The sequence below is a fragment of the Punica granatum genome, chromosome 1 (genome assembly GCF_007655135.1).
Source record: "Punica granatum isolate Tunisia-2019 chromosome 1, ASM765513v2, whole genome shotgun sequence".
Lineage (NCBI taxonomy): Eukaryota > Viridiplantae > Streptophyta > Magnoliopsida > Myrtales > Lythraceae > Punica > Punica granatum.
In genome coordinates, this window is record NC_045127.1 from 22,655,572 (window position 1) to 22,668,276 (window position 12,705).

At 39.3% G+C, this 12,705-nt stretch overlaps 1 protein-coding gene and 1 non-coding gene across 9 annotated transcripts; both read right to left on the reverse strand.

Moving 5' to 3' along the window:
- Positions 1-358: 358 nt before the first annotated feature.
- Positions 359-440, reverse strand: TRNAS-CGA. The gene has a single exon. It is a non-coding gene; the product is annotated as a tRNA-Ser (tRNA).
- Positions 441-838: 398 nt separating this feature from the next.
- LOC116213954 (probable beta-1,4-xylosyltransferase IRX9H) lies at positions 839-6,101 on the reverse strand. Of its 8 annotated transcripts, XR_004158189.1 has the most exons (6): positions 4,361-6,101; positions 2,915-3,170; positions 2,336-2,413; positions 2,200-2,249; positions 1,275-1,329; positions 839-1,027 (listed from the first exon to the last, which is right to left on the reverse strand). XR_004158189.1 is itself a non-coding variant. In XM_031549164.1 (5 exons), the coding sequence occupies exons 1-5, from the start codon at positions 5,191-5,193 to the stop codon at positions 1,271-1,273; spliced, it is 1,221 nt and encodes a 406-aa protein (XP_031405024.1). In that variant the 5' UTR covers positions 5,194-6,101; the 3' UTR covers positions 871-1,270. The 8 variants fall into 8 exon arrangements, 5 of the variants coding, with proteins under 5 accessions (XP_031405024.1, XP_031405015.1, XP_031404998.1 ...); XR_004158184.1 differs by having other exon boundaries at positions 2,200-2,413; positions 4,361-6,097; XM_031549164.1 differs by lacking the exon at positions 1,275-1,329 and having other exon boundaries at positions 871-1,274.
- Positions 6,102-12,705: the final 6,604 nt, after the last annotated feature.

The following is a 12,705-nucleotide window of genomic DNA, read 5'->3' on the forward strand; positions in this document are numbered from 1 at the left end:
GACAGAATCCGAGCCTCCGGCCACGATTTGACTTCTCTGTGATCTTAGGCCACCAGAGCCGTATTGGAGATTTGCTGGAACAATTACAATAATCGAAGCACATAATTTCTCTATCACTTTTTGGTTTCATTTCACTATCATTTTAAATTTAATCCATTTTGTCTTGACATATATATGTCTCTTTAAAATGTTAAAATTTTCAACCTGATACTCCTAATTTATTATCGGGATTCTAAAAGTACGAACTCTTTAACTTGGTCACGTTGTTAACAAAAAAAATTGCTGAAAATTACCAAATACAGGCATGTAAGGCTGTGAAATTTTCCCCAATATTAAAGAAATATGAAAAAGAGAGAGGCGTCGACAGCAGGATTCGAACCTGCGCAGGCAAAACCCAACAGATTTCGAGTCTGTCTCCTTAACCACTCGGACATATCGACGCTGGTCGACAAATGCGAAACATTTACCTATATATTCGCATAACTGGATAGATCATTTTTAGTGTACAGAACAAAGTAGCCAAATTACAATGTTTCATCAGATACATAGCACAAACCTAAGAAAAGGCAACTGCCATTTTCAGTTTAAGTGATTGGGCTCTCGGAGATGTAGAAGATTAACATATTTTTACTAATTAAGATTCTAAACAGTCGCAGAAAAACAACATAAATTGTTTGTTCAGCATCTTGCCTTCCGGTAGGCTCGGCCCTCATGAGTCATGACTCAATTCATTTTCATGTAAAATGTTCAGAATCATTCCCTCTCCCTCGGGAACCCTTCTGTGTTGCCATACAGCCAAGACGAACGAAAATTTGTCACGGCATCTGAAATATGGATGTGAAGAATTAAGTCAAATTCGAAGAAGCAAAGGGAAAGAAAAGGTCGTTCTGGAACTTTGGCATATCTAATGAATTACATCCATTTCTTTCTGTTTTCACGATTCTTCTCGAACTAAAGTTGATCTCAGGCCTCCGCCTCCTTTGATGGCATCTGAATGGTACAGAATACGATCCTATAGTCTCCGAGCCTACAAATTCAATATGCAACTCAATTTGACTGTACAATTACAGAGTATTGCCTTCCAGAAGGGGGAAAAGGAAAAAAAAAGGAAAAAAAAAAAGAATAGATAAGAAAGAAGAAAGACGACTCTAGAAATAGAATACAAAAATGGGAGATCATCAGAGGATATTCAGCAGGATTCGCTTTGAATCGGGGAGAAGATTAGAGTGTTGCTAGCAGATGCTGAAGCACATGAGACTCTTGACCAAGATTACCTGCAACACGATGAAGCCGGTCATTACAGGTGCATTCCTCCCTTTTCTCTGTCAACTGTCAACGAGAAATGAAGAGAAAACATCAATGTCTTTGCACTGGAAAGACATTTTGATTTGAGATATAAAAAGCTTTCTGAAGAGCAATGTCCCGCAAGATTTCCCCATTTCCTTCAACTCAAAGGACATGGGGGCAAAAACCACGTGAAGATGGTAGACAACAGGTCAGAGTACCTGTAAATTATCTAAAGGTAAGAGACAATCAGTTCAAACTTCGAGGAACAATGAGGCAGTTTGTGCTCCAAAATCTTAAGTAAAAGACCTTGAATAAAATCCCTTTCCTTGTTCCGTCTGAGGCTTCGATGCAGCAAACCGCTCTCCAAAGTCCAATTGTGAACCCTCTAAAGCTAAGCTCGGTCTAACATCTACTCGCATGAGAGTTGCCAAATTGTTCACCAATAAGAGAAGAAAACTACGCTATTAGGTAATCTCATATTAGTGCATCTCACCAAAGATAATGGGAGCATCTTGCCCAGTTCCAGCTTGACAGTATTCATTTAGACCATGTCAACCACACCCTTTGGTCACTATGGGAAGATAATTAATGCAGAACGCACACCAAATGGCTATCATTGACCCGACTGAAACCAACCTATTTTGGAGTATCTATACTAATTTAAGATTTTCCTAATGCCTTGACATCATTTCCGGTAATCTGAACAAGAATTAGATATGCCTTTTCACACTATGCAGCCCAAGCGTATCTTCCGTAGACCTCCTTGTTGATGACAGAGAAACGACTCTCCGGAAACTTATGCGAAGAATTAGACCCAATTTACTACTTAAACAATTGGTACTCTTGCTTCCACTTGCTAAGTACTTTTCCTCAACCACATGACCTAAAATAAACAAAAAATATTCGACTTACCTTTCATGGCCCAGACGAACTCCTATAACCATCAACAAAGCTAAGAGAGCCTGCCAATATTGTCAAGATTGTTCTTCATCAACCAACTCTTAGGATAAAGGGAACTATGAGAGTTTCCCTGACGAATTTCCCATACCATGACTCTCGAGCAACCAGGGGGTAAGCCTTCCATCTGACTCTCATCTTCCACGATTTGTTCGACGAATGCGGTCACCTACACGTGCAAAGTAACCAAACAAAATATTATCTTATACTGCTACATCAGGAAGAACAGAATTGTAATTCTCAAAAAAAGAAAGAAAAACAGAATAGTGGTAGACTGATTGCAAGGAGCGGTGAGGTGAACAATCAAAATTACTGTCAGTGCAATCGTTCGATGGGATATTTTTCTCTCATTTGAGTGAAAACTTTCCAAAATCTATTCTCTATACCTTTTCTATTTCCCAACATCCAGATTTGTCAGGTCAGGTATAGTTAATATATTTATTACTCATCTAACTTCATTAAGCAATAACAAGAAAACCGAGATCACATTCCAAGTCTTTGGCATAGTGCATTTTCCTTCTCATTGCAATAGGTGACAACAGCTTTTGCAAGACTTTTGAGTTCTGAAAAGTCTAGTTTTGTACAAACTCAAGCAGAAGGATCCCATGCAGTTTGTTCCCGAACCAAAGTGTGAATTATATATAGCTGGGGGAGAGTGTGAAAGAATAACCTGAAATCCTTCTTTTAAATTATCAAGCTGCCTTATGGGCTCAAGGGTGGGCCGGTGCCATCTTTTTGGATCCCAGAGAATGGTGCTATTGAATGCGAACCCCGACATCCCCACATGAAATCTCCGAGCGCGAGCCCATCTCTTCGATCTGTCTATGTGCCAACCAACGATCTGAGTCCCGTTACAAACTGGACCCTCCAACATAGCCCGATTTCTTCTCTCGCTTACTTTGCCAACAACCCACGCCCCAAACCGCCTATATCACAAAAATGACTTTGTTCATCTAACGGGTATAGGAGACAGAAACAGATAATCCTATCACCACAAAATAAGAACACAAGCATCTTCTGCTCTATGAAACATATAAAATTCAGTAGACCAGCTTAAGGGGTTAAGAAGAACAGCGCCAAGTTCATCAAGCACCTCCGTAATTGATAACACAGTTTTCAACTTAATTGCTCCTCATACTCCCTCTACTCTTTCTGGCCCTATTTCTTCTATCTTAGCTATTTAAGCACTAACCGTTTTAAAGTAATCAAATCGACCCAAAGTTCTTGCTCGGAGAGAAGAAGCAAGGCCCTTCATATAAATATCAAATGGTACCAAATATATAGTGAGAAGGATACTTTTTTCGTAAAATCTCATCGATTACTAATGGAATAAATTCCTATTCCGACACAGAACGAAAGGGCAATATACACGATGGATAGAAGACATGGGAACTAGTGAAGTAAGGAGCCTGATAATCCAATGTTGGGAGGCTTGTTACTTCTAGTTCTTTGGGATGTCTTTAGTGTAAGTTACTTACATAGTTACATGGTGCTACTACAGTAAAAATAAATTACATCATCAATAAATATCAAACTTTGCCCCTTGAATGCACCAGGAAGAGGTTACAAGATCAAGCTTTAGCTTTTTGGAGACATTGAAACACCTTCCACATCTAACATAACTGTAGAACACTAACTTTAACTCTACTCACTACACAACAAAAATCAACAACACGATTATTAATTTTCCCTTTTTCTTCAATTTTTTTAACCATTCAATTCAATTTTTAATACTAAATTCTCTCAACTATCCATTACTTTTTCCACAATTCAACAACACAATATTACTTTCTCTCAACTATTCATTATTTTTTCACACTTTTTCTCATAATTCAACAACACAATCATTACAACCCAATTAAAATCAAAACTCAACTCTACTTAACTCTAAAACCAAACACACTATGATCCCACAACACCCCATTAAATTATTTGTTAAATCAGCTATTTACTCTGAAGGGTCAAATTCTTCTGTGTGCCTGTTTTGAAACTGCCCCTCTATATAGTGATCTTAAGACCCCTTAACATTAAAAACACAATGAACCAAGATAAGAGATGCTGCAACAAATAAACTTCTACATGCAAAAAAAAAAAAAATACATGGTTATATATGTACCTGATCTTCCTCATATCCTCGAAAAGATCTACTGAGTAAATGTTCTCTGCGTCCGCAAAATAGACAATCCCATCAAGTCGGTGTGCTGCGATATGAGACAGTGCTGCATTTCTCCGGTGGATCCTCCTATCTTTCACATCAGTCAAATTCTTATCACACACAACATGTCTGTACATAACACCAGTTTTTCTCAAAACATCGGCAGTCTCAGGGGATTGGGCATTCATCTCCACCACCACCCATAGCAGAGGAGGTGGAACAAGCCTTAGTGTGCCTGCCAATCGGTTCAAGTAATAAGCCTGAAAGGGCCCAGTTTGGGTCGGAGTCACAACAATCAGAGTGCTCTTAACCTCCACGAAGATGTTCTCCATTACCAATCTAGTATCATCCGCATTTGAATCCACATCAGTACCTGTCACATCTTTTGCTCCCTCCTGCTCCTTTGACTGTGGACCCAGTATCACGTGGTCGTTCCTAGCTTCACTCTCTAATGATAGTGATGTCGTATTTGCGTCGGACATAAAAGCTTGGTTCTTACTGGATGCTATATTCGTCGAGAGGTTCAAGGAGGCGAACGGGGTGCATCCAATGAACATCCCGAACATGAAGCAAACGGAAAAGTGAAACACTGCCCTCCTCCAAGAATACTGTGATTTTTGCTTCAATCTCTTATCAGGCGGAGCAAATGGTGAAGATGGCAATGCCCCTGAAGAAGGATAGTTCAAGGCGCTCAGTGATGATCTTGACAGAGGGGAAGAGACATTACAGGCTTCCCCATTGAGAGCAATCCCGGCTCGAGGAACAGGGGATAATGTTCTCCTAATAGACGCCATCGTGATAAATCAATCACCTAATCAAAACTCACTAGCTTCAATATCCATGTTCCTTCAGAGAGCTGAGCGATCGTAACTTGCCCTTTTAACCGAAAATCTTCTCCCGAGTGAGCAGTCTTCGTTTGCATAGGTCATAAATCACCCCAAATACAGTGAACAAGAATATGCAACCTTCTGAATTCCGAAGGAACGAATCAAGGACAGCCGACAACTTCAAAATAGCCGATATAAATTAAAACTGCAATTTTCCTCCTATAATTACTTTGCAAACTTAATGCTTTCCAGTTCAAACCGAATATCTCCAAGCTCCCGGATCCACGGAATGCTGCATCCCACTAAGCAGTGACACAACTGCCACAAATCTAACTGAACTTAAATCTGGAACTGCTGCCGCCACATGTCCTCGATCTAAGAACTCAACTTCCGAAAAAAAGAACAATGAAAGAATCCTAACGAATCCAAGAACCTCAAGCAGAAATCATATCGAGCCCAACCCGACTACACTAAGTTGATGAAGAAGAACCCAACTTTGCAGCGAAGAACAGAAGTTCGGGTCACAAGGGCAAAAGGGCAACCCGCATTTGGAGCCATGACTCAGGATCTGTCGTGCTGCTCTGGGGATTGACTTGACAGAGACATTGATGAGTTCAGATCTTTCCTGAGAAGAAGAAGAAGAAGAAGAAGAAGACGGAAGAAGAAGAGAACCGTTCGAAATAGAAAGGTTGGGCTTTGGGTCTGGACGGGAATTGGAATCTGCTCTGCTCCCAGCTTTTCTAGAGAGAGAAAGACATAGAGGTAGGTATAGAGAGAGAAAGAGAGCTGTTCTTGTTCGGTCACTGTATCTATGAAAAACTACCAATTGCGATCTCTAATTGCATATTTTCGGACAGTGATTCTCCTTTTTCTTTCCCTTTCTCCTTTTTTTTTCTGTAGGAGCTGATCACTTTCCTTCTCAATTATTGCATATATTTCTCCCACCACCTCGTCCGGGAGGGGGGATATCACAGCGCGAAAGTTAAATGGCAAACTCCTGAATATTAAAGTACATATCAAAATAAAAAAAGTTAAGTGACGGATCTAGAGAGTTAATGGATACAAATTACGATATACTTTTGCCTCATAAAGTATTATCTAGATAATGTGTAATTATATTAAACAACAAATAGTTATTGCATATAAGAAGGGATAAAAATTGAGTCGCAATAATTTGAATATATTCTTACGACTGCAATATCTGAGATAAGGATCTATGGGAATTTTTTTGAGCTTTAACCCCAATTTTTCACTTTTTCGCAAATGCGAAAGTGATAAAAGAAAGTGAATGGCAATTATGTTTTACATCAGAACTCATGAAATTTCTTATACACTAATTGAATCGAGGTGGAAAATAATATTTACAAATATGGATGCTCTGGTAAAAATTTTCAAAATTTAGTGGGTTCACTTGACACTACTAGTTTTAATGTAGATTCGCCACTCACAAAGGTCTCATACACGAAGCTACTCGGCTATTAAAAGAAAGACATGATAGGGAAAAAAAAAAACAAAAACAAAATTACATATATAAAGTTGCTAGACCGATATACAAGATAATAGAAAACTATAACGGCGTGTATAAAATTGCGGGTTGGGTGTCCGGTCTAATTGTGCCTAGTAAGAATCGGGGTCTCGTAAAGAGTACCATAAATGCTCCTCTCAATGTGTCGTGCTCAATAGACTGCGTCCTGATTTATGCAGCAAGGAGAATATGATAGAAGAAGCTAGCCACTGGCTTTTCGTTTATTAACTGTTTTCTTTTGGTCTTGCTTTTGTTTTCTTCACGTGAAGGGTTTGGATTCCTTTGATTTGAGTTGCACGTGGTTTCCTAGGTTTTGGTCAGCAAAATTAAATCCCGCAGATCGATCGGTGGCTTTTTCTATTTTTCTATTTTCCTTCGAAATTTTCCGTTTTCCAGTTCCGGAAAATTCTCAAATTTAAGTATGGAAGTAGGGGTGGCAATTCGTATCGTATCGTGTTTATACGTGTCGTATCTAAACAGGTTCGTGTCATCGAAGTCATAACCTGTACACGACACGATTATTAAATGGGTCAGGTTTTAAAAACTCATACACGACACGTTTATATCCGTGTCAACCCATTTAGACACGTTTAAACTCGTTTATCGAAACGTGTCATAATAGGTACACGTATACACGACACGATTATAAATGTTATCCAGACACGATAACACAACTTGTTTATCCGATCAACTCAGTTACCCGAATACATTAACACGACATGTTTATCCAATTAACTCGTTTACCCGAACACGTTAACACGAAGATTGAGATGGAGGGGAGGGGGATGTGGACGGGGAAGAGGCGGGAGCCGCATCCGAGGGAGGCAGAAATGGCGAGGATGAAATCAAGCCATGAGGCGCATTGGCGGGAGCGGGAGCCAGCGAAGCGGTGGGCTTCGAAGGGGAGATGGTGGGAGTGGAGTCGGCAGCAAGCTTGGGAGCAGGGGAGGGCGAGATCTAAGGCGGATCTGTGGACAATACGAGGTGTACGGAGAGGAGAGCAATGAGAGCGAAAAAACAGAACTTCGCCATTGATGGATGAGAAGAAGGAAATCAAATTGTAGATGAGATCTGAGGGAGGGTAGTAGAGAAGTAGAAATAGAAGTGGAAATGCGGTTGTGCTGTATTGGATTGGGTGAAAGAAAGGAAAGGAAATTTGGTTAGGGATTTAGAAAGTTATGATTACATAATGATATTTTGGTAAATCCAAATACATCAACGGGTTAACGGGTTACATAATTATAGTAACATGATTAAACATGTCTAAATAAATAGGTTTAATCGTATATAATCAAGTTACACTGGTTTAACCCGGTAATACACGCTTATTAACCGTGTTTAAACGGGTTGGACCCGTTTAGACCAATTATAAAAAATATCCAACCCAAACCCGTTTAACTCCGTGTCGTATTATCGTGTCATGTGAAATATTGCCAACCCTATATGGAAGGAGAGGCTAAGTATAAAAAATGAGTTTATTAGTTTGTCCATTGCTTGTTCCAAGGTACTTACTTGTTGAGGCAAACCCTGGATTTCGATTGAGGAGGGACAAACTCTTTAAGGTCGATATAGAATGATAATGTTTCCGATTAGGGCGAACATAAGCAATTTCATAAAAAAAAAAGATCGTAATATATAAATGTCCTTATAATATTAAAATTTTAAGGGGCGACTGCACCCGAATTTCGTCTTGTCGGGCACGCATGCGCGCGCTTCAATGCAACGCGGCTTGGGAGTGTCCACCTTCCCGGGGACGCGCGACAGACGCACGTGAGAAGGAGTCGCCACTTGCCATTTTACGACCCGAAGGTCGAGGGCCGGCAAGTTACCCGGGTCTAGGGGTACGGAGTACACCTAAGATGCTACGGCAATGGTCTGTACGGAACCGAAAATTCCGAATTCGGGGGTTCTATTACATGTGGGCCTATATCCCACACGCCCTTTCGGTACTCTAACTTGTCTAGGCTTGCCATTTTAATTTAATTACCGCTTAATTAAGTTCCGCTCATCTTATGCGTTTTGACACCGTAAATTCGAAGAAACACTCTGACCGCCCACTCTCCGACCGGGATTTTACATGAATATATGTATGATATAAAACCTTACATTGTTCTCTCAAATAAGTAAAAGGCAAGCTATAATGACTAAATCCCGGTCGGTTCGCATTCGGCCATGATTTCACTCATACTCACTGTATAGTTTTGGAAAAGACCGAAAATCAAATTAAATGTGCACTCGGTGTATGAGGGTATTGGACCCCGTGATCGACGTTTATGGGCGTTGGACCCAGTGTGATTCGAGTCCTACAGGATCGGGCTCGATCCGCATAACAATCAAGTACAAAAAATGTAACAAGCAAGCTCAAATAAACAAACAATGGGGTTTTGTTATCACCGAATTTACGTGAATTAACTGATTATTAATCGAGGTATCTTAGTATACAAATCCTACCTTAAAAACAGACAAAGGGATGATGGATAGGGTATGTAGCATTCGGCATTATTTAAAACGGACCCGATAAACATGACGTATGTAGTCGAGTCTCAAATGTGTGGGTTATTTTTAGATTATTCTGTATCGTGGCAATATGACTTTTACAGATTAAGAGTGTTTTCATCTAAAACCCAAAACCTAACCCTCTACTTGATTATTTGCCCATGTTGATTATGCCGAGTTTGTGATTAATCCGTTTACCCATATTTTAACCCGTTCTAAACACGAACCTACACTAGAGTGACGGCAGGACAAGAACCGGTAATCATGCCCTTGAATCGGTAAATATGTGTGTGCATGAAAATCAAGATTACGTTGTACGTATCTCGGTGCTTTTGAAATTGTAAATTTTGAAAAGGGCATGACTAAAAGTTCTTGAACTGTCGATGCGATTACAGATTATTAATCGGTTCGTACAATTTATTTAAAAGAGTCCAGTGATTTAATTTAGCCAAATTTAATATCCAGATTACCCCGTATGTAGAATTTTAGGCTAATTAGAAATTTACCGAATGCTTTGGTCTATGGATTTCGAGTCGTCTAGATAGCCATTAGTTGACCGCCCGATAAACTCTAATTTCCGACATGGTCACGTTGTATACATATAATTACAAAAATAAAATATTTATGGGGCACATACATTATCGGTGGGTGATCCAATTAGGGCGAACATAAGCAATTTCATAAAAAAAAGTAGATCTTAATATATAAATGTCCTTATAATATTAAAATTTTAAGGGGCGACTGCCTCTCAGTCTCCTTGATCTATCCTTATTTACTTGGTATCATCGCATATTATTTTGGATTGAAAGGTGTAAAAGGATTCATGTCTTCTTTCTCCTTTCATGGATTTAAAAATTACAAAAAAGAAATAAGGGTTTTAAGAAATTAATACCTCGTTTGGTTTCGCAATCAAATTTTTAAAATTTTAACTCTAACTTTAACTCTACTCAGTACACAACAAAAATTAACAACACAATTATTACTTTTTCCTTTTTTTTTCAATTTTTTAAACCATTCACAATTTTTAATGTTAAATTCTATCAACTATCCATTACTTTTTCTACAATTCAACAATACAATCATTATTTTCTCTCAACTATTCATTACTTTTTTACATTTTTTCTCATAATTCAACAACACAATCATTACAACCAAATTAAAATCAAAACTCGATTCTACTTAACTCTAACACCAAACACACCGAGAAATTAAAGAGGGAGAAGGAATACTATACGAGATGATTGACTCTACTTGGACACAGCCATTGGACGATGATACAACCATGCTAACTAGTTTGTTAGGCCATGACCCGATTGACTACCCGCAATTTTCTTCTTGATTTCCTTCATTTTTAAAAATTTTCAATGGTTGATTCCAGTGTTATCAGAACCGGATCAGGTCGGCCGGTTCGACCGATCGAATCGAAAAACGGGACCTATGTCTGGTCCGATTAGCTTAAAAACTCAAAATGCACAAACAGGCTGGTGAACCAAAAAAATCAGTCGATTTTTAGATAAATCCATTTAACCCATTCGAATTGCCCGGTTGCATGGATTTAGAAATTTTAAAGGGAATTCGAACCAAAACCCCGACCCGAAATCGAAAATGAGGCCAGCAGAATTGAATCTTGAATGTTGAAACCCCAGTCCTAATCTGTTGTTTATCTTCACAGTTCACTCTTCTCAGTTCATCAGTCATCGTCAGGCAGTTCATCTTCGTCTATTCTTCATTTGATTTCTGCTTCGAGCTCGAGCATCACAAGATTCCTCTTCTCCTTCGAGCGGCAGCTTCTGAAAGGCAAACTCTAGAGTCTCCAGAGTCTAGAGTCTAGACGCATGGCACGACAGCTCCTGAAACAGCAGTAGGCACATCTTGACCTCTACAGGCAAGGCACGGTTCGAGATTCCTCTTCCGTTTCTCCTTTGCTTGCGGTGATTGGACCAAATTTAATTTAATTGTGGTAAGCTTTGCTTGCGGTTACGGTGACAAATTGAGGCATTGTGGTTGGTTTCACAGAAATGTTTGTGGTTGCAGTGACTTTAGCAAGCACTGGTGGTTGGTTTTACTAAAAATGAAATGTTGTCTCAAAGATTAAGCCATGCATGTGTAAGTATGAACTAATTCAAACGGTGAAACTGCGAATGGCTCATTAAATTAGTTATAGTTTGTTTGATGGAATCTACTACTTGGATAACCGTAGTAATTCTAGAGCTAATTTAGCCATTTCGCTTCCTTATTGGCGTCCGCCAAATATATAAAAACTCAACCTCCATTAAGAATGTGAGAGAAAAGTTTGCTTTTTGAAGGCCTAACAGGCTTTGAACAAGAAAACTAAAAAAAACCTATTCATATCTTTTTGATCAATTGAGGAGAGCTTCTTATCTTGGCCTTTGTTTGCTGTAGAAAAAGAGGGTTAGTGACTTCTCTTACTTAATAAAGAAATCCACGGTATCAGTGCGACTGTCAAGCTTTTCGCAAGGAAGAATCACATATTTCCTTTTTCGTAGGATCAAAAGTTTGGTTCAAATGCTTTTTTTCTTGCATGAGACAACCTGCCTTAGGGCGAAGGTCTAGTGCAAAAGAAACTGGAAAGAACGAGATGGTGGTTTTTGTTCTTCCAGCATGATGACTTACTGAGGCAATGGTGGTTGGTTTTGCTGAAAATGAAATGCATGTTGCCCTTTATTGGTCTTTACTCTTTTGAGCTATCGCTTAGTTGCCCTTTATTGGTTTTTACTACCATGTTTTTCTTAATGTGGAGCTTGAAATATATTTTTTTTCATCGTTATAGGCTGCTAGCTAGACAATGAATTCTGTTGGTGCCAATGACAGCAACACACCCACTTCTACACCATCTACTAGAGAATCCACCCTGAGTTTTTCTACTCTAAAAGCCATAAGTAGAGGAAAATCTCATCCAGCGTGGGTACATTACAAGGAAGTACTGTTAGCAAATGGAAGGAAGGATCTGCTATGCTTGTACTGCTCAAATAGTTCTATCCGATGGCTGTATAAATCGGTTTAAACAACATTTGGTGGGATTAAAAGGGAATGTAGAGGCAAGTCAGAAAGGTACCAAAACCTATTCGATTTGAAATGCAGGAACATCTAGTTGGGCACATGATGGAAAAGAAAATGAAGTGTGATATGTTAGATGAACAAAATCCATATGCTCCACTCTCTGAGCATGATTATGAGATAGCAGAAATTGCACGTCTTCATTCAAAAGAAAAAGGTAAAACAACTCAAGTTACTCAATCAACGGTTAATTCTCCTTATTACCAGCAAGCAATCGATGCCATTACTAGCATGGGGGCTGGTATAAAGGTCTGGGCTTTCACGATCTTCGGGGATACTTGTGCGGACCCAAATTTCGTCTCGTTGGAGCCCGCACACATGCGACCGATCGCATGGCTTGGAAGTGGAGACATACGACGGACACGCGTGAGAAAGAGTCG